Source organism: Pseudopipra pipra, chromosome 12 (assembly GCF_036250125.1).
Source record: "Pseudopipra pipra isolate bDixPip1 chromosome 12, bDixPip1.hap1, whole genome shotgun sequence".
Lineage (NCBI taxonomy): Eukaryota > Metazoa > Chordata > Aves > Passeriformes > Pipridae > Pseudopipra > Pseudopipra pipra.
The window spans coordinates 7,111,252-7,133,890 of NC_087560.1; the positions used below are offsets into that span (position 1 = coordinate 7,111,252).

The 22,639-nt window shown below is 38.3% G+C and overlaps 1 protein-coding gene and 2 long non-coding RNA genes across 6 annotated transcripts in view; 2 read left to right on the forward strand and 1 right to left on the reverse strand.

The window, feature by feature from the left end:
- Positions 1–22,639, reverse strand: part of LIPC (lipase C, hepatic type) — a 51,365-nt gene that overhangs the window by 16,632 nt on the left and 12,094 nt on the right. The window contains exon 2 of one of the 3 annotated variants that reach the window (XM_064668239.1): positions 12,735–12,785. The exons of 1 other annotated variant lie outside the window; for it this stretch is intronic. In XM_064668239.1, coding sequence (XP_064524309.1) covers positions 12,735–12,785 — 51 coding nt within the window. The remainder of the gene's footprint in view (positions 1–12,734; positions 12,786–22,639) is intronic. One more of the 3 variants, XM_064668241.1, reaches the window with a different exon arrangement.
- LOC135420592 (uncharacterized) lies at positions 4,690–15,181 on the forward strand. Its single transcript, XR_010433618.1, has 3 exons — positions 4,690–5,460; positions 10,859–10,974; positions 14,928–15,181. It is a non-coding gene; the product is annotated as an uncharacterized LOC135420592 (long non-coding RNA).
- The window catches only part of LOC135420587 (uncharacterized), a 54,101-nt gene continuing 51,151 nt past the window's right edge, over positions 19,690–22,639 (forward strand). For both annotated transcript variants that reach the window (XR_010433610.1, XR_010433611.1), the window contains exon 1: positions 19,690–19,795. This is a non-coding gene — a long non-coding RNA (uncharacterized LOC135420587). The remainder of the gene's footprint in view (positions 19,796–22,639) is intronic.

Here is a 22,639-nt window from a genome sequence, read left to right on the forward strand (position 1 = left end):
AGGATGGCATTTTCAGAAATGTCTGTCAAGTAAGAAAGTGGGGACAGGGTGAACTGTGTTCTTATGAACCTTGTGAGCTTAGATGGAAAAACATGAATATAGAGCAATTGCTGAAAAATTGAGTAAAATTAAGCAGAAGCTTACAGAAAACACCTTGTGACATACAAACCTTTCTAATGAGACTTCAGATTATTGATTTAGCTGAAAAAAAATCTATATAATAAATTATTACTAAAGTTAGAAAAAATGGGGATTAATAGAACAGAAGGCAAGGTGTGATGAACTAGACAAAAGAGAGGTTACAGTTCCCAGCATTGGAAAGGAAACATTCCAAATGAAGAGAATTTTCTAATGGGGTTCCTTGGGGACAGTATTTTGGCTAATATTACTGTAATATTTTCATTAAAGAAGCAGACAGGAAAGGTACAAGACTGACAAAACATGGTCATAGTACTGATGCTGAGGAGACCAAACCATTAAACATGAGGAGCTGGATGACACCTTGAACATACAGCAAGGGAAACAGGTAAAAATCTCCTGTGAAGTACAAGGTCATAGAGTTGATTGGAATTTCTCTTTAAATGGGGCTCATAAATTGGAAGTGACACAAGGGTAAAACAACTTGACTGTAGTAATCAATAACAAAACTGACCATGAGTCACTGGGACTTGAAAAATATAATTCCAGTGTGCATTAAGGGAGATGGTTTTGGTAGAAAGAGAGGATGTCAGTGCCAGTTAATGAAGGCAATTGCTAACCCCATCCAGAACAGTGAACAGAGCTCTTGTTACCAAGTTCAGGTACTGCCAAGTTCAGGTGCTACCAATTCCAGAGGCAACAGCTGCTCACCAGCACCACTAAAATGGTCAGGCAGGAGGCTTTTGTTGTAATTAGGCCCAACAAAATATTCTTGGGGGTAAAAATGAAATATTTTATTCACAGAGAAGTTAAAATTATCTGTGCTGGGACAGAACTCAATTTAGTTAAATTTTAGTTCTTATTTTTCTTGAATAAAAGTTCTTTAATATAACAGTAATGTCAGAAATATTGTATTTTGTCTTCTAAGTCAGCACAGTTCCTATTTTTTTGGTACATCGCAACTCTTACGTCTATAGATGTTTTCAGAACATACCTAAAACCTTAGCACACTCATTTCTTGGTTGTATCTGCAAATCTATCCTGAAGTTCTATGATATGTTGTCTTGATAAGATTTTGGTAATTTACAAAGAACTTGTGATACATTCACAGAGGAGCCTTTACCCTGGAAACATATTTCATGATGGGAAAGTCCCCTGTTTATATTTTTGCAGTAGTAGCATCTTGTGATGTGCAGTACAAAGAACCCTAATGTGAAACCACGCTGGGTTAAGGTCAGACTATTTTTGCCACGTGTCAGTCTTGTTACAAACTTCTTTCAAGGTTTAATTTCAGTGTAATGATAAGGCATGATAGAACAGCACATTTAATTTGTTTAAGTGAATGGCAATTCTAGAAAGAAAACTCCTGAACTGACCTGCACTGGATGTGCACTATTTTCTATTTGTTGCTAATTGTTGTACCTTCCAAGTAACTCCAGGCAATGTGATGTTTCATAGCTTGGAAACATTATTGTAGAAATTTGTTCAGCCTTTTACAAGAGCTGGAATTTAAAAAGCTTCAGAGTTATTGAAGGTTTGGTTGACCAAATTCTTAGCTTCAATGTCTCACATTTTTCTTTCAGGACACTTTTAACTGTGATAGATGGCCAGGACTAAGTCTGATCATTTCTCTCTTAAAATGTCCACTTAAGAGAATTTCTGATGGGTCTTTTTTTTTTTTGCCTTGGGAGAGGGCTTAGTTTCTGAAGTAAGTAATATCAGGAAAAAGTGAATCTAGATAAAGAAGTGAAAATTGGAAAGAGTTTTAATGATGTTGATATTCTTGACCTCCGGTTTATTCAGGCTTTGGTGAGTAGTCTCTACACGAAGATAAGCATTGTGTTCTATTTTTAGCATAAAAAGAAAAACAAACAAAAAATAAATAGCTTATGCCTGTTCCATTGTACACATCCTTTCTTTGTTTAATGCCTTGTGTTCGTTTTCTTTTTGCTCTCTCAGTGTTTGTGCACTGCAAAGGCACTTTGTTGCTCTCTGTACTGTTTGTACACACTACAGAAAGCAAGTCTAATAAACAGCTGTTTTCTTTATACACTGGCTGGGAAAGTGCTTTGATGGCTGAGCTGTGGGCTTGCTGGTGAATCTGAGAGAGGGTATTAAAAATAGTGCTCAAACTACTTCCTGGCTGTCAAAAGTTCCAACAGAACCTGTCGTGTCAATTGACAAGGAGCTGCTTCAGTCTGTTAAGGATTGTAATGATATGAAGAAGGAAACAGCGTTGGAAAAGCTTGACTTTACAACAGACTCTTGCTGAAAATGTCATACCAGTGACTCAGTGACGTGACCAAAGAGAACTGCAAAGTTTCATAGGTCAGTCTACAAAAATTAAACTGCCAAAGAATTTTTTCATGGTAATTGCAGCAAAGTGTGCTGAGATCTATCTGAAACTCCAAAGAGTTTCTCTTTGGAAAATTAGCCCTTACCCAGGGCTGACTTCATTTAATTTTTCTCTGAAGATCGTCCTTTGATGAATTCTTTCAGCAAAGGCAGTGCAATGTGGCCACGCTGATCCACGTGCTCCCATAAATTACCTTCACCCAGAGCAGCACAGTAACCACGAGCCAGAAATGTTATTGTGAATTCTTGACACCCTGGAGGAGATTCAGCCCTTTACCTTTCCTTACTTCATGTTAAGGATGTTTCTGTGAGGTGCAGTAAAGACTGATGGCTGGGTTTGTAAAACCACTTCACTGCCATAGAGCAGTTTCTTCCAAAATGTTTTAGGGTTAGTTTTGGCAGACAAACCAAAGCACTTTTAGATTTGACCTGTCATAATCATGTTTCCTTACTGAAAAGGAAAAAGAAGAGAGATTCCCAGTTGAACAAAATAAAAATATTTTTATTTGGGATTTAAAAACAATAAATAAAATAAGGTGACACACCTACATACCTGGTAGTAGGTCTAGTAGCCATCAGAATTCAATGTACATTGAAGGGTGCAAGATAAGAGTTCAATTATTGTTTCTGACTATTAGCATTTCATTATTGTTTACATTATTAATGTTTATTTCTTTAGGCAATGCCCATCCTACTTCTAAAAGTTTCTTTGTATTTTCACACTCCTTAACTTGCTCACCTTGCCATTGAAAAGTAGGGATCACTCACCAAAGAATGAATTAAAAAGTAGCAAGCAAGAAAAAACTGACAATTGGATTATACATTATTAGGTCTGTTCAGAAAGAGACATTTTGAAAAAAAGCTTCCCATTTGATTTAAGCTTAAATGAACATTGAGTAGGTGCTACTTTTCTCAGCGTTAGATTCTCTGTCTGAAAAGTATCATAGTTTTCTGAGTTGTCATTTCTTGTTTCTCTTGTCTAATATGCATGCAGACATGCCAAAGGTAAGTCAACAAACTCACCACAAGTGTAGTTTGTACCCAAACAGCCACAAAGGGTGATTACCCAACCATTCAATGTCTACCAAAAGTCAAATATCTAATTCTTTATTGAAACATGATTAATACTGGTAAATCTCTGTTTTCTGCTGTCTGAATGCTGCTGATCTTTCACGAATTCCTTATAATCAGGCACTGCTCTCATGTTTTGATGCACAGTGATCTGAGAAAATCTGTAAAAACTTATCCCACAGCTGAATAAAGGGAAGATTGTTCTGCTCTGCTATTCCAGGTCTGTGTTCTTTGTTTACCTGGGCTATTTGTGGAAGGGTTGAGGAATGGGGAAATTTGTTTGCAGATGTGATTATCAGCTGCCTTGTTAGTACTGTCAGCAGAGACCCAGATCCCTATCATTTTCTGGTTACTACTGTTCAGAGTTAATTTCTGGGTGCATGAAATTGGAGAACGAGAATGTACTGTCTTGTTCAATAATAGCAGAATCATGATTTGAAAAGAATTGTTAACATGTTAATAAGGAGTTTAGACCTAGCTGATATTTCTCCCTCTCCTTTTTAAAATTAGAATGCTTCCCAAAGGCAAAGTCATTTGGAAAAAAAAACACCAGTATTGAATTCATAGCGTATGCAAGAATTGTAAAATATATTCAAAGTATTTGGTACAGATCATAGTTTAGTACAATTTGCTTGGTGGTGTAAAGCATAAAGGCATGCACCCTACTCTCAGAAGTTGCTTATATCAAAGAATTTGATAGAAGATGACAACTAATTTTGAATTCTCTACTTATGTATCTTGTGCTGCTGTTTATTTGAAATTTCTTCTCTTGAATGCGCTTGGTCAGGTGATGGAGACATCGAAACTGTTTCAGTAACTCTTGCTAGAAAACCTTGAAAAAGGTGGCAAAACAGATTAAATATCATGTTTTCGTTTCCACTTGCTGTTGTGTGTCTCAACTATTCAGAGATATATCTCAAGTCATTTACGAATCAAATAAGGAATTTCTCTTTAGTGGCTTCAAAAGGAGGAGAAGTAAAAGGTAGTGTAATGTGTTCTTTAAGAGAAAAAAATAGTAGGTTATCCTTTTGCTTCCTCTGATTTATGTATTTATTATTTATATGTATTGGAGTATGTATTTTTATTCCTTCTCTTCCTAAGTTTGTTTTACTGTCATTGATTTTGAACACTGGGTTACTTCAAAATTCTCAGAGGAATCACCTTTTTTATTCTTATGCCATACTCTTTTAATCTTTCTATTCCACATAAAACCCTCCTTTACAAAGTGAAATTTCAAAACTTCTTTTTCCTCATCTCCTTTATTTAGAATCAAGTATTGAAGTGATGGTTAGAACAGAAGGCAAAGAAATAACACCCACCCTCCAAACTGTTGGCTGTTCCTTTTGTCTTTTTATGTCAGGTGAAAACTTCACGGAAGAATGCTGATTCTCGAAACTTGCTATTTTGTTGTCTGACTACAGAACCACAGGATACGCTGAGTTGGAAGGGACCCATAAGGATTATGGAGTCCAGCCCTCAGCCCTGCACAGGCCCATCCCCAAGAGTCACACCCTGTGCCCCAGAGATCATCCCAACGCTCCTGGAGCTCTGGCAGCCTTGGGGCTGTGCCCACTGCCCTGGGGAGCCTGGGCAGTGCCCGACCACCCTCTGCGGGAAGAACCTTTTCCTGAGATCCAACCTAAACCTGCCCTGACACAACTTCAGGCCATTCCCTGGGGTCCTGTCCCTGGTCCCCACAGAGATCAGTGCCTGCCCCTGCTCTTCCCCTCCCGAGGGAGTTGTCACTGCAGTGAGGTCTCCCCTCAGTCTCCTCCTCTCAGCTGAACAGAACAAGTGCCCTCAGCCGCCCCTCGCTCGGTTTCCCCTCAGGGCCCTTCGCCATCTTGGCGCGCAGGAGGAGCCACACAGCTGAGGAACAGCTCATGTTATTTGTGGGTAACATACACCCATATGGGTAACATACACCATAGCCTCTTAGTTCTCTCATCTAAAGTAAAATCCTTCTAAATATGAGCATTTAAATCCTATTTGTGTAATGCAGAGTGGCTAAATTGAAATTAGTGCCTCGGTGGTTTAATCTGACCTAATCTGAATTTTTTTAAGCAAAATGCTGGAAAAAATAATTACAACGTGTCTTTCCAGGAAGGCTTTGAAGCAGAATAACATAGATGTTAAATTGTTACTATAAATTAATGTTAACAAATAATTATCTCTCCTTCATCTGTTACCTAACGAAAATTTTCATAGTTTCAAGTAAAATTTAAAAGTAGGTAAATCTTGGAAACGATACTTTCACCCTCCATGAAAATGCTTCCTTTCAAATAAATGCATGACTAAATTTTTTTGGCCAGGGTTTCTGCCGAGGTATTCAGATGCTTAATTTGGAGCCTACATTTCCATTTCCGTAATATAAAAAGCAAAAAGAAGAAATAGTCACAAACTGCCCGGGTGAAATATATTTGTTTGTATGATGTTGTCACATAGAGGAAGGGGCAAATGAATAATTACAAATGTGAAGCTAAGAAGATTAGTTTTCTTCAGCCAGGAGACAAGACAACTAAGAGTGATGTGGTGTAGAGGTCTAAAATCATGAATGGTGTGGAGAAAACAGGGAGTGAGGGGAGTACCACATCTGGTACTGGGAGAGACGTACAAGGATTATTATTTGATAACAAAATATGTTGATAAGAAAAGATAATTAAATGGTTCTCCTCAAGACATGTAGTTAATCCGTGGAATTCCTCACTGGGTGTGTTGTGGGAATGAAGCATTTATATCAGGTTAGTTGGAAAATGGAAGTGTCTAAGAGGAATCCAGTGAGGATCAGTGAACACAGAGACAGCACTGCCTGCTCAGGAGATCTGTGAACTGCAAATGGTTGATGGTGTGGGGGAAGAAGTGCTTTATGCTGAACATGCCCCTGCTTTTGGGCACCACTGCTGGGGGTTGAACTAGAAGGGCCTTGGGTTCATCCACTACAGCCACTCTTATTTAATGTGGAGCTCCCTGACATTACTTTTGACTTAGATTTCAGCTGTTTTTTAAAACAGGAACAACCTGTGAAAAATAACAGTTTTTGGAAAATATTCCAGTTGAAAATTTTTCATTCCCTATTTACATCCAAATTATCGGTGTTAGTATTTGCTGTTGTTCAGAATTATTAATTGCCTGGAAATATCTTTTAATTTTTAGTAACTAAAAAAGTAATACTGAAATCAGAACTGATCAACAACAAATTTAGGCTAATTTATGTTGAAATCTTTGAAGCTTTAGTTTGCAATTTTGTTGCTGCTGAAGTTTGGACTTTTTATCTAGTTTGGGCTAGAAAATGTTCTCAGTATATGAAAATATTTTCCTGTTCAGCTCTTAAAAAGTTGAGTCAGCTCTTACCCTGGAAGAGGTGGACAAGAGCTAAACAGGAAACCTAGATCAAAGGAGTCAAAATTCTGCATGTACTTGCTTATAACATTGTGATTCAGAGCATTGTTTTTCTCAATTTTATTTCAAAGGGACCAGGAGAAAATCTCTATTACTTATGTGCACGTCCCTTGGAACCATTTCACATATGCTGATGTCATCATGACAGGTGTAAATTTTGATTAAAAAAATATACAGTCTTGCAAAATGTAAGACATTTTTGGATTCATATTTTAGGGTAGTTATGCTGGAAGTGGGAGTTCGTTTTCTTCCTGCGGCCTTGCTTTTTTTGCTGAGTGATCCTGCAGTGAAATCACTTGTCTGGTGCCAACTTGCTGTGTCAGAAATTCAGCGTGACTTCTGGATCACAGCATTCTGTAATATGAGGAGAAATATATGCAGCAAGAAAAAAAGGAATGTGGATGAGTTTGAGCTTTAGGACTGTAATAACAATTACAGTGAGATGAGACAGCTCTCCAGCACCAGGCAGGCCCTTGATAAGTGGGGGAATCTGCCTACCCTGGGTATAATTAAATCTCAGTCTACCCAAATGGCTTTTGTTCAATTCAGGGAGTAGGACTAAGTATCCAAAGTTCTCAGTCTGAGTAGTGAATTGGCATCTGGTCCCTTAAAATTTTTGTATCTCCAAGGAACCTGCGTTTTAGAGGAAATATTGGGAGAATTTTTAAGCATATGTTCTTGGGAGCTGTATTTTGCTTTAATCATCCTCTCCTCTCATTCTTCTTGTTTCCTTTTCTCTTGCCTCTCCAAAATGTTGCTGTTTTTTTCCATTGTGTCCTTTGATTTTTTTAAATTTATTTTTTTTTTAAATTATAGAATTGTTTTCTTTTACTGTTTTTGTCTGAAAGCCTTAGTTAAGCCAAAATAGCTGAGGGGAAATCCTGTTTTTGTGGCACATAAGGACTTTTTGCTTTGACAGTCACTAGGTGTGTTCATCTAAGCAAGAGTTTGATGGTTTCACTGATATAGTATTAAAAGACTTTGATCATTTTATGTGTATCCTGAATTTCTCCAAACTGATTTTTCATAGTGGATGCCTGTAGGTATTTCTTCTACAACCTTTGCAGTGCACACTGTTTACAGAAGTTATTTCCATGCAACTATGCCTGGAAATTAGACTTCTCATTGAACATTGAAGGAATTTGATCCTTCTATTAGACTATAAGAGGAAGGAACATTCACTGTGGATGTATTTTAAGGTAGATTCTGCATATAGAACCAATCTTGGAATTTTTATTAATGCTGTCATGCAATTTTTGTTGTAATTTTCCTTGTAGAGGTGAGCTGAGTGCAGATTATAGCAGCTGCCATCACTTGAGCCATAGTTCACGAAACATTTTTCAGCACATTTGTCTAATATTCCAGTACAACACTCTCTTTTAGTAAAAAGGACCATGCAATGGTGTCCTACAAAGATTTGATAGTCTAAGTTTGGGGTGAGCCATTATCAAAGTTGTCTAAGATGTTGCTGAGCTCTTCAGGCTTTTCCAGGAGTCCTGAGACAACTATTTTGGAAGATATTATTTTCTGGAATACTTAATATTTTATGCATGGGACAATGCAAAATGTTATTAGAAATATTAACAGCATAGAAAACTTTTTTTCAGGAGTTTTATCCTTTTAACCAGTAAGACCAGACACCTTTGCACACTGTGATTCCAATCCTAGAGAAAATATGTATAAAATGATCAAAGCTGCATTTTAGAAGTCATGATGCTGAGGTCCAGTGAGTTAGATGGCTGGGCAGGTGATTTGTGTCTCACTCAAAGCCTTAAATCTCAATTTCAAGTGAGATAAAGCTGCCTCTTGGCAGCACTGCAAGGGCACACAGTGCTGCAATTTTAACCTGTTACTGCAGTGACAGTGAGAATTTAGTTTCTGGGCCTCTGGCAGTATTTGAGGTTTGGGTGCAAAATTCCAAATTTGGGTTGGGGAGAGAAAGAAATACTTGGGTTTTTTCCTGGTAACTTAAAAAATTGCAGATTTTTAAGGTATTCCAAGACCAAAAGTCCGGAAACCAGTAGCAGTAAATATGTATTAGAGGGCAGTAAATTAGTACTATATAATAGTATAATGATATGTTAGAGTATAATTGGGTTCCTAATTGTCCATTATAGCTATGTAATTTATATAATTATCTTACATAGTGTTGTCTAAAGTGCATACACACAGAGAAGCATCTATATATTTATAAAAAAATCTATTCATCATTGTTAAATACTATTTATAAACACTACAATGCTTTATGTACTTGATGAATCATATGACATTCCCCTCATTATTACAGCATTTAATATGAATGAAATATTACTTTGGGCATTTGTCTTAGAAGGTTCAAGTGTTTAATATTCAGAGACAATATACATAAAAGATCCAATTTTAAATCTTTGCTGTGCATCCATGCATTGCTGAACACTTTTTCCAGGTTCTTAATGCAGATGAAGGACATGCTAACAGAACAGCTGCAGTAGTTTGGATAACCTTCAAAATGCTTCAGGACATAAGTCAACCACTAATTTCCTGGATGAATGTTAATTTTTTTTCTAGGTTACTCAGTATTGCTGTATCTCTGACCAGATATTTAGAGTGTCTCTGGTCAGATGTGTTGTTTCAGTTCCTGTAGTCACGGGGGTTTGAATTTTGAGAACATGTCAGATTGAAGAAAATTTTAACATTCACTTTCAGTTGGTTTATTTTTTATTTACACGTTTTTTGTTTAGCAGTTGTAGACTGACATGAAGCAAACTGAAGAGTTGAGATTGTTTTCCATATTTTGTCCTTTTCATGTCCTTAGGCCTCACTTCTGGGCTCTTTAGGTATGTGTCCCTCTGAGGTTATGAAGGTTTGACTGAGGTGTGGGCAGTGTTGGTGAGAGTGGAACCCCTGCTCCCAAAGCAGGGCCCAGGCCTGGTCCTGAGAGCTGTGCATCCCTGGAGGTGATAATGGAGAATTCAGAGCACCTAATTCCTCATACCTGAGCAGTCCAGCTATTGCTCTTGCCCTCCTTTTATTCAGTTCACTCACCCAACACATGAGAATTATTTTTTCTTTCTACTGGATCAGTTCACTGTTGGCTTAGCAAGCTAAAAACTCTTGCAGAAATTGGATAAGTCAGCATAAGAAATAAGAAAAGAGATCACAGAACTGATCAGGCAAGTTCTTCTGAAGCCTTCAAATGTGAAAATCAAACAGAGGCAGGATGCATCTAAAGACTTAAGCAAAAGATTTGTCACCCAAAAGCAGTGATTGTATAAAAATTTACATTTTAATTTGCTCAAGATTGTTCTGTGAAAAATAACACAGCCCACTTAAACCTTTTCTTATTTTTCTATTAGCATAAGAAAAAGCATCTTTGAAAGTGCCTGGAAAACTGATTTTATAATCTCTGTGTTCATTTGACTAGCACAGAGTTATGTAGGCTCAGAAGTTAAAAATTCTCCAAATAGTTACAAACCAATTGTATTTGGGCACCAATGTGAAACTTCATAGAATTGGCTGGGAAAACCTAATGAGATTCTTGAAAGACAGCTGGAAGCACATTCCTCTCTGACGCTTGAGAGCACAGCACAGCCAAAAAGTCTCATGAATGCAGTGTGGGGGGAAGGAGCAGCTTGTTATCAATCCAGAAATGGCCATCTCACATTCACCAACCCAGAAAAGAGATCAGTGGCTCAGCTAAACAGCCAGAGAGCCAGTTCTGCTTCTTGGTGAACAGCTGCCCTTGCTGAACATGGCAAGCCTACAAAAAGCACTAGAACCACGTCAGAGTGGCAGATTGTCCCAGCCCTCCTGTGCAAAGTGGAGATGTGACACAGAAAGGCATCAGGTAGCTGTGTGAGGGCACAGAAGGGGGCAAGGCTGAACTGTGGGCTCAGTCCTGTAATATTCTTGGCAGGGGCACTCCGTGGGACACAGCAACAGCTGGCTGCCACTGCAGATCAAAATCTCCTAACTACAGTTCTCTGGAATGTGGGGGCACAGCAGGAGCTGGAGAAACGGAAACCTGAGTGGGTAAATATGGAGATTACCTTTCTGCATTATCCTCTTTACTCAAGTTTGTCAAAAGCTGCTTTACCATATTGTGCATAGGTGGTGCACATAACACTACAACTCATGCTTCTGACTTTAGTTGGCATGTTTTGTCTAGAATCTGTCATATTTTGTAGGGCAAAGAAAGTGGAACTGCTATTCATATGCAAAGATTTAAAGACACAAAATAGGAGGAAATCTTGTACAGAACAGTAGTTAAAGGTTACTCCAGAAGGCATCTTTCTTTTCATTATATATAAATTCACTTTGCAGTTTAAAAACACTTTTTTCTTTTTTTTTTTTTTAAATAATCTTCTGTAACAATAGAAACAAAATTATTTGGATGCAGAGTTTCCTTTGTATATAAGAACCTGAATGTGCCTCTGAGTATATTCAGTGCAAATTACAGCAGTGGACTGGCATCCTTGTCTGCATCCATCTGTACCACCAAAGAGGTTACCACCTCCACCTTTTTGTCACCTCCCACCAGTCAGAAATTACCACCCTTACTGTTCTCTTGCCAGTGCTCCAAGGTTGGACCATTGCCTAATTGCTGCAAGGAAAAACAACCAGGTTACCTCACATCACCTATTTTAACTGTTTAAACCATTCTAATTTATATTGCTTGAAACAAATTAGGGCATGCTTATGTGAACTGACTTACTGCATGAGTTGGATAAAAGGGGAAAGTAAAAAGTGTCAGGAAATGATGGAAGTGGGAAGAGTGCTACAGGCAAGGCTCCTTGACTGAGCAAGGTGTTTGTTCATGGCCTGAGACACGTCCAAGGTAAGGATTAAGTAACTTCTGGAGATTCACTGTGTGTCATGCCTGGAACACCAAGTAGGTGAATTTATCAGCTTTGTTATTTGGCACTACATTTGAGTTCAGCCTAGAATTCTTAGAGCTAAGTAAGTTTTTACATAAAAAGTTATAATAACCACAGTTTATGTGGCTAAGTCACAGAAGGTGATAATGTCTTATACACTACCAGACCATTTTCTTTTCCCTGTCTCCTCTCTCTAATTCACTGCATAATTTCCTTTTCCCTCTGGTCCCTCTCTTCTGAGCTATGATAATATCCAGTAAACATTCATATCAGATCCTCATTTAAAAAACCCCCACATTGTGTTTAATATTTGCTTTAGGTAATATAGCCTCTTGTTGCATTGTGCTGTTTTATGTGGCCTGAGTAAATCCACATGCCCATATGCAATTCAAATCTTCCCTGTCATACAGCAGAGCAACCAAATATAGCACAGTGACATGTGGTTTCTCAAAAAAGATGCTGTTTGTAGTGCTGCACATGGAACATTCATCCTGTCCTCAGAGCAAGTTCTAGAGCTGAGGACTCTCCAGTCTCTCTGAATCTCTTCATGTTTTGACAGTCAAAAACCAAACCAAACCAAATTCACCATCACCTCTGCTAATTGGTCAGTATAAGTCTGCATGATAAAAGAAGTTGTCTCAGAGTGGAGACTGCTTTTTAGGCTGGAATAATGTGAATATTTCAATGCCAGCTGCCAGCAGTGCCTTTGTTGCCTGCAGAGTCAGCTTCAGCCAAGTTTGTTCTCATTCACATGTACATCTTGGCTGTAGAATGGCATTTCTGGTCTGGTAGAAAATGGGAAATGAGCTCAGCATCACCAGCATACTAATGAAAGCCAAATTTCCTCATAGCTGGTGGTAGGCCAGTGAATCCTGCTGAAGGAACCCCACAGCCCTGTGACAAGGGGCCACATACTGAGACCACAGTCACACCATCCAGTTCTCAGGTTCTCCTTGGAGACCTGTACTGAGAAACACAGAAAAAAATCTGTAGGAAAAGCCCAGTTTGCTCCATTGAGGCAACAGTTTTCTTGGGTTTATCAAAGGCTCATATGTGTGATGAAACCAGCATGGACAGTTGGACACAATTTTTGGTTAAGGAAGTCTGCAATGACAGCATTCTGCCCTTCACTGACAGAGAATAGTGACAGCAGAAACATTCTGTGTCACTGATTCACTGTTCTAGTGCTCCTCATGTTGCCATGAGGAGAGAAATAAATACAAAGTGCGTTCCTACTGATACCTAGGACAATGTGGGAATCAGTGGTGTAGTGACAGAGGAGCAAAAGTCTAAGCATCCACATTCCCTAGACCAGCTCATCAGACTCTTGCCTGTGCTGCTGGAATTTTTTTCCTCTCTATAGTGCACATCATGGATTTTGATTGTAAGAACTATTTTCTTTCTATTCTTTAATGACAGAAGAAATTAACACAGGATGATTTTTAGCCAGGGAATTGTGGGTATTGTTTTGTTTTCTTTAAAAACTAACATAGCAGCTTTAATTAAAAAGAAAAAAAATGTCTTTCAAGAATGATAAAATCATAAAAAAAAAAAAAGAATGTTGCTAGCAGTAATTTTTTTACTGTGTGACCAGACACTTGAAAAATTTATTTCTAGCAGAAAAAATAGAGGATATATTTGAACCTAATTCAACAGAGAATTAGTTGTTACTAGACTGAAACTACAGGGCAATAGATTTGGGGGATCCTAGGGGGAAATCTTGGTTAATAAGTAATTTTGTAATAAATAAGCAGGTGAGTTTGGCCGTGGTTCACAAGCATGAGATCTTGCTTGTGAAGGTTACTGCTGTGTTCTCTTTTCCAAGTACTAACTTGCCTCTGTTTTGGAAAAAAAAAAAACAAAAAAACAAACAAAAAACCAAACAACTTAGTGGTAATAAAGTATTCTGATAGCTACAACTCCAGTGAGCATTAGCAGAAGCTGAGTGTCGTGGCTACTCATGACCATATTGATTTTGGTAGAATAAATATGAGGAGAAAACAAGGTAAAAGTGCAGACATACAAGCAGCTAGGCAGACGTGTAGATAATAACTCTCGCTGTTGGTGATGACATTTGCTATTGAGAGCTGTTACTTCTCAGCAAGAAGGCCAGGTTAATAAAAAGCTATGAATTGATTTGACCTGGCATGTTTAAGAAATGTAAATTTTAAAAGAAAGTATGAAGTGAGTGAAGTCATGGTAGAGGTTCCATTATTTTCTTCTGGTTTTAGAATTATTGATTTTCTAGGAGCGTTAATGTAAGTATTTCTCAAAAGGAATTGAGAAATTATATGTATTTTCCTGTGAAGGAAAATGCTACTGTATTTCTGTTGAAATGTTAGGGAGGTACTAAATTACTTATTTCTTTAATTATTCATTCTGTAAAGTCTTAATAATTTAGGTGACTTAACCTAAGGAAAGAAAGAAAAATAAATAACTTCCATCAACCATCGAGAGTGTGATAAGCCAGTGGAAAGTAGCTGAAGATGGCTTATGATAATTTAATTACACTAAAAAAACCCCAACTTATACTGAGCTAATTGAAGAAATGAAATCCAAAGAGAACTTTAAAGAAAAAAAACCTAAGACATCCCCTCCCACTCCAATTTCAGTTCAGTGCTATGATTGTTATCCTGCCTATTTGGAGTGTTCCTGGTGCAATGGACAACACAGACAATCTGAGAATTTATAATCAAATTGATTGTGAGGAACACGTTGGCTGCTGTCATTGACAGCGATGGGCAACTACCTCTGCTCTGCACTTTACAGGCTCTTTCTATTGATCCATTTTCTGTACAGTGTCTAATATTGCTGATGGTACATTGTTGTGATTGCATTTAATGATTAAATTGACATTTCAGGCTTGGCTGCTTGTCAGGGGGGTTTTGTTTTGTTTTGTGATGCTCTTTTTTAAATTATTTTTAAGTTTACATCTAATAATAGACAGTCCATGTGCAACTGTGCTGAGTGCTGGTGTATATCAGCACTTCCCAGGCCCCTGTAGCTCTCAGCTGGAGATATATCACATGTTTTCCATGGGGCCTGGGTCAGTTGTTATAAATGGAAGTGAAGCTATTTGTTGCCTTTGTTTTTCATTTTGTTTTGCAGCAGCATCATGGATTTTGTTCAGATTTATGGGAGACTGCCTCAAGTAAACAACTGCCACTGCAAGCAGCAAAAGTCACACTCTACTCACTTTATTTTGAATTAGAACCATCTATTACCCCTCTACAGTGAGTTTAATAACTCCCATAATTTTCTGCTATAGATTCACATAAAGGGCATGTTAGTTTTTAAAAGAGAAATACATTTTCTCCTACCTGGGCCTGACAAATCTATAAGCCAAACCTTCCATTAACTAAAAGAAGAATTTCCTTTATTTTACACAGGTTCATTCCTAACCTTTAAGGTAATTAGCTGTAATTATGCTGCTGTGTAATTATAGTGTTGATATTCTAAGTATTCTGAATTTTATTCTTGTTTCTGTGGTGCTGCACAGACCTGACGTAGTAGCTGTGCTGTGGCCAACTTTTGGTGTGCATTTGTTGAAATATAGGGATAATTATTCCTTAAAATGAATGTTCATTTTGTCATAAGCATAATTCTTTCTCAGTCTTTCAGCTTTATTGCTTCTTTTATTAGCAGCTTTGCAATTTATTTAATCCTAAACAAAGGCTTTTGGGGAATGGAGGTAGGGTTTATTTTGGTTTTTATTAACCAACCTAATGCTCTTAATCTTACACAAGTATGAGTTTATTTCTATGGGCAGGCTCTGCTCCACAGGCCTTTTGTAGCTGCCACCGTAGCCGGACAGACCTTTTCAGGACACGTGGAATAATTGGTTGACATAAGAGGTTTGCAGTTGTTTATACAACCTCTGTCATAATGGTTCATTTTATAAAACTGTCCTGGGAGATGCTCACCCACCTTTGCTGAAACCTTTCCTAGTCTGCCACATTTAACGTGGTTTTGTGTGTATTTCCTGGTATATCAGACTGCCAACTTCAGAACACTCTGGAAGCATCCCAGAAATCCCAAGAGAGATCACAAGGGCAGGGCAGCATTTCTCACAGTGCTTCAGTATGTTTGCAGTTCCAACTAGAATCGAGTGGAAATGAAATAACCATAAATTAAATTTTAATTGCTTTTTATCTGTTAGATTCTATTCTGTGATCTGCTGGATGGGCTTGATGGAACTGACATGTTTCCTTCATTTATGGAGAATAATTCCTAAGTCCCTAATAGAGTTCTCTGAGCTCAGCTTTCAATGACAAATTCAAATAATGAAATGTTATTTATCTGAAATATATGCCTGAAATATTTGTGAGGAAAAAATATAATTTAAATATTTTCCTCCAAATTCTAGATAGAATGAAATATTCCCTCTTATTAGAGGAGAAGTGGAGACTATAAGGACTATAACCACGCCATTAGAAAATGAAATTCTAGTCCACATTTGCTTGTCTCTTTTGTCCCTGACATGAAGCTGAAAGAACTGAGGTCAGAAGTTCTCAGCTGTGGGCTGACAACCCACTGGTATTTCTGCTATCCTGAAGTCCAGATGGAACCAGTGTTGGTTCATAATCATTTCAAGGGATATTATTATCTACTGTAATGAAGAAGAGCAACCAGGCCAGTCTGTTGGGTCTGGAATGGAAGTAAAATGGGGAAACAATGAAAAAAATTTTCATAGGTTCCCTATTCTTTTTCTCCAATAAGTTATTAGTAAAAAACTCATTCACAATCTTGCAATAGTTGTGTTTGGACCATATATTCCTTTGGACACAAATCACGTTCCATAGTGTTTCTGCAGTACAAAATGATCCCAAAGGGCAGAGATTGCCCAGGGCTTGGTGTGGGACAGCAGCAACCACAGCCCAGAAGAGCTTCTCCTGTTCCCTTTATTCCTCCAGTGAGGTAGCTGTTCTGTTCTCTTCAGTGTAGCTGGGCAGTAAAACATTTCAAGTTTACTGTAGCAGAGCTGCTCCCTGGCACTGAAGCGCCCTAAACCTCACAGGCACAGTTGAGTCAGCTTTCTTAATCTTGTCCTTGGCTCTGTAGGACGGGAATGTGTCAGCAAATAAAGAGCTTGGCCAGCATGCAGGGAACATGCCCGGACAATCCTGCCCAGTTGCTTATCCAATATATGTGGTGTAGGTGTGAAAACACAGTATTCCATTACAGCAGCACTCCTGGGCTGCCTCCTTTCTTCCCACACCTACGAGGCTTGAGACTTAACTGGTGTTGTGCTTTGCTTGGAAAGATAACTCCATCCGGAGGCATAAATTAAGTCAGTGTAGCTTTGAGATATGCATGAGCCTTTAGGAGTTTAGATCCTGTTGGTGCTAGTCTGGTTGGTGCTAGACGTGCCCAGGGCATATTTGCTGAGCATCATTGGTTTGAACACGATGCTGTGGTGGTTGTGCATGTGATCCTGGGAGTGGGTATTTAAGGGAGATGTTGCTGACTCACAGACCTGTCAGATAAAAGCAGTATTCAGAGAGGATACAATAGCTGACCTGTTTGCCAGCTTGAATAGAAAGTTAACTTTCAGTAGGACTGTGCAGACTGTATTTGCTGAAAGGGAAGGCAGAGTATCTTGGAGGAAGAAATATGAAGTGTGGAGACACGGACAAGCTTCAAGTAACTTCCAGGGTCTCTGATAAAAGTATAGCTCAGCAAATAAGTGATGATTTTTGGTGATTCACTATCTGTATTATGCTGTTTGTCATTTAATCTAACTTCAAACTCTAAAATTGTGAATAAAACATATTAGTACACACGTCAATTTGACATGCACCACAGGAACTGTTAGCTGGGGCCCATCATCTCTGCAGTGTAGGGGAAAACAGCACCCTGGCTAAAGGAGCAAGAGAGCTGGAATTTGAGCCAGTGGCAGTGCCAAAACGAGAGAATAAACATCTCTTCAAACCCTATGGAGATTGCCTAAAATTTGCCTGAGTGGCTGGGCCTTCCTCTGAAAGCTGTCTTGCAACAGATTAATTAAAGAAGACAAGCTTCTAGATTTTTTTGGTTTGGTTTTTTTTTTTTTTTTTTTTTTTTTGCTATGGAGACAAATCAGTTTCCTTATAACAGCTTCTGATGTTTCAGACAGCCAAAGATTGTGACAGGATGAAATACTTCTGCGTATTTAATTATCAAGTTTTTAATTTGAATTTATCAGGAGACTGGTTGAGTCAAGTCTGCAAAATTGTCAGGCAAGGGAATTTTCTAAAAATAAAATGTCGTTAGCAAGATACAGCATGTGTAAGATGAAGGAATTTATAAATAGGTTTAGGAAGTATTGAGCCCATTATAAAATAAACAAAAAATGGATTTTTAGGGATATGACCATGTTTCAAAGCTATTTTAAATGAGCCTAAATTCTCACTGTGGAGGCTTTGTCTCCCTCCTTCTATGGTACTGGGTATTCTCCAGCCCCACAATGAAAGGGAATGATATGAAAAAATATGTGTGGTAGAAAGCAAGCATAGAAAGTCTGCCAGCAGCAATCAAGTGGTCTAATTCATCTGACATTTTGTCTCCCCCCATCTCCTTATTTTTGTTATTGTTGTTTCGTTGATGGTGTTGTCTTTTTTAAAATCAGGAGTGTCAAAAGTAGCCTTCCTAGAAAAAGTGCAGACTTCAGTGGGGATGGGTCACAGGAACCCATTGGCTGGATTTGTGGTTCTCTCACAGGAGATCACTTTTACAACAAATCCACCCATCTTTCCATGCTTGTGTTTGCACTGAGGAGTGAGCTGGGAGCACTCAAAGCAGACTCCTTGCAGAGTACTCCACACCAAACCCTGTGCCCTGGCAGTGTACCTGATGTGCTCCAGCTTCTGATGGGTGCTCATCCCCAGAACTAGACTAGAACCAGTCCAGAGCGATTCCCAAGCTCTCCCCTCCCACAGGGGCCTGGAGTGGGCTCACTTTGGTCTTTTACACCCAATGTCTCACTGCTCAAATATGCTGTTATTGCACTGGGGGGCCTCTTGCAGTAAACATAATCTTAATTTGATGAATGATGTAGTTATGAAACCCTATAACAAGATGACTAGCTGGTAATGGAGAAGAAACAGTATTTAGAGCAAATAAAATATATTTTCAAAGGAGAAATAATAGATCAAGTAAAATGCACTTCTTATGCCTTTCCTATAAACCGTGTCCTTTTAGTATATAAATTCATACTCTGGTGGAAACTGAGGGAGACTATGGATTAAGTATGAAATTCCTTGTTCTGTTTTTATATTCAGTCACAATACTGCATTGGAGTGTGTACCCAAAACTAAAACCAAAGCAGAAAGAAAATGTCTTTTTATTAATTGAATGTTGGGGCCTTCTTCTTGCTTATCATATTTGAGGTATGTATTTTCAGTCTCAGGTGATATAGTTAATAAAAATTAGTTTTAAAACCAGTGAAGGATAAAGCAAAATATAAAACAAATATAAATTTCCTTCATTGCTTTCAAATTCCCTTGTTGGCATGCTATTTTCTATTGCTTTCATTCCCATTTCACTACCATATTGCAAGCAGCGCTGACAACCAGCCTTTACTTATTTTTTTATTAGCAGTTCTATTTAAGAACATGAATATTTTATCCGACTACTTCACAATGCAAGAAACTTCTCAGAGGATTGTATCATTTCTGTTATTTAAGAACTTAGGGTGTTAAGAGCATAGCCCAATTCCAGGAGCTTAATCTACATGTACTACTGTGTTCAGGAATTGTCTTTCTGTTTTCTGACTTAGTGGTCAGGAATGGAGACTGTGGGAAATGCCCTGTATTATAAAGAACTCTAAACCTGTTGATCAGATCTCTTTTTATCTCCTTCCTCTGATTGGATTATTTCTTTTCCAGGAGCAAACTTGATAGAAATGGTGAAGTCGCCTAAGTTTGGATTTTTATGGAATGGAGCAAACTGACAAAAATCCCTGGGATGGAGCAGGTTCAGGACACCAGAGTGCTCACGTAAGAATTGGGAATCTAGGCTTTCATGGAACATTTCCTCTGCTGCTCTTGAACACTTCTCTTCTGACTATGGAAAGATACCTTGTTAAGAAAAGATCATCATATTTGATCATGTTTCTATGACTCCTAATAGGTAAAATGAGAGTGAACAGAGAGAACCATCATTTTTGTTTTGAAAAGCAAAGGATTGGAACATTCAGGTTTGGTCAGAGTGGAAACTACAAACAAGTCTTGCCCTTTAGAATCCTGCTTATCATCTTATTCCATGATGAGTACATAATGGTCAGTGTAATCTCTTTGTGTGGTGGCTCATATGTAGCTGATGCAGGGTAGATTACAGGATGTGTCAACACTGATGAAAAGGGAAAAGTTATTTTCCTGACAGAAAACTTCACTTAGAGCGGTAAAGATTATGTTCTTCTGAAACAGAATAATTTTGGTAAAGACAGAGATTTTAAAGCATTATTTTAAAGCATAGCTATCTCAGCATTGCTTTCCTCAATTTTGCATAGGTGATACAGAAGACAAGCTGGTTAGATAGCTTGACACTGGAGATTAGGTGTGATAAGCAAAGTCTGAAATTCTTTAGTTGTTTGTTCTCTATGTATTTAATAATCCCCTGTTTTTTCCTGTTGCCTTTACTATGCTGACCCTCTGAATTCACCCACAGATGTACTGGCTGCCTGGAAATGTCAGGTGAATACCAGAGTATGCCAAAAGAGTTTCTTATAGGGTCAGATTCCTCCTCTGAGCTAACAGCTGTTGTTCAAAGTATATTTACTGCCTTAAACATTTGAATTGATGCAGGCTAAAACATATGGAAAAAGTTCAAAGATACAACAGCAACACGTGACTCTTAATTTAGTGAAAGCGATTTAGAGATAATGTGAATAATCCTTCCTAAGTGAAATTGTGAGTGAAACACTTTCTAATGCTCACACTCATCTGAGTTTTGTTTGCTTATAAATATGCATTTAATGTTTGCTTATTTTCATTTTAGAGGTGTTCACTGGCCAGGGTAGTATACGTGCCTTCCAGCCCTGAGACAACAGAATCATGATCCCTCACGTCACAATAACAAAAAGAGATTTTTGTTTTCAGTTCTCTAATTTTGCACAACTTTTTTGTTGAAACACAAACTGGAAACCATCTGTAATGTCTCCTAAAATAAGCACCATCCTCATTCTTTGGATCTGTCCACCTCCCGTTTATTTGGTAAATGGAATCTCTAAATGCACATCCAAGGCATCCCATGGTCCTATTATACTACCAGTGCTTGGCAACCTTTACTTAACTTTGTAACCTTAGAAAAGGCTTGTCAATGAGCCAACTGTGTGAGAATCATCACAGTCAGTTAGAAAATTTTGCTCTTTTCCTTTCTGAGAGTTAATTATGAGTTAGCAATGCTGTTTTTGGTAGAGAGGTTTGTCTCCATGAGGGAAAGTGTTCCTGAAGCATTTGACATTAATTTCTGTCACAGTGTTTAAAAGGCTTAATTTTAGTTAGGTGTCTAGGGATTTAGTTCCAGAATTCCCATTATCCTAATTGGTTTAGCAGAATGAAGCAACTCAATGCACTTCCAGGCAATTATTTCACCCTTCAGCTGCTGGCATCATACTAAAGGAAATAGATTATGTCATTTGTGTGTTCCCAGAAATTTACCTTGTAGCTGTGCCCTGGTGTCAGGAAATCAAGTCTCTAAATAATGAAAATGCTACAAATTGTTGCAAATTGAAGAAAATGACAGAGATTCCATCAGCAGCCAGTGTCACATCTCGGTTTGTGGGGCTTCCTTTTCAAAAAATGGATAACACAAATAAAAAAGCAGTGACCTTGATTCATCTTCATAATGGTACTATCACTCAGGGAGTGAAGGCCAAAATTTTGATGCTGTTTGTATATTAGTTTTAGAGGAAATGCATTTCTGGCTGCAGTATGACAAAGCAAATGCTTCAAGAATGGGACCAGGAGGCTAAAAATAAGGATTCCAGTCCTGGCATTGAATGCTGTCTCATAGTAACTGGAAGCTCAGTGTTTCTCGGTGCCTAATTTAAAGCAGAGGTAATAATACTGATCATGCTAAAATTGTGACCATTAATATTACTGGTGCTTCAGAGCTGCAGAGTTCTTTAAAATATTGAGTGGTGCCTTAAGGATGGCATAAAGTCAAAAGGGGCTGGCTGACCTCTGCAACCACAAAGTGTGATGTGTTGTGTCCCATGGAAGGGACCGAGGGAGATCCTGAGGGCCTTGTCTCCAGCTCTGTGGTTTGACTTTTGGCTGGATGAAAATGTGTTCAGTGTGACAGTGCATGGCCAAGTGGAGCTTGTAGTGAAGCTGCAGCCTCTGTGACAGACACAAACTCAGATACAGCTCAGAGTGACGTAGGAAGCCCCCAATTTGGATGACATTTGGATGCTGGGTTGCATGTCCAGCTAATGAAGAGCTGCAGCTTGTCAATCTGCACTGAGCTGGGCCTGGATTTTTTTTAAAGCAGTGTTTATTCTGTGTTTCTCACTCTCTGCCTTTCAGTTTTGCAAGGAATGATAGTTGGAGAGACATCTTGCCTGTTACCTTTCAAGACTCCCCATTGTTTCCAACTTCTTGCCACACAGGATAGTGACTTGTTTTTGGGGGGGAATCCTTTAGGTGCCAGGCCCCTGCATAGTAGGTTCTACAGTAAATATTTGCTAATTTTATTTTTGATAATATGTTACTTTTTGACTCCTGGTACAATTTTGCTTACTTTTGTAGAAAATTTATCTCTAGACTAAAGGTCATAGTGTGGATTATTTTACAGACCCAAAATAGCTGATTCTAACACATTTCTTTCTCCCTTCTTTC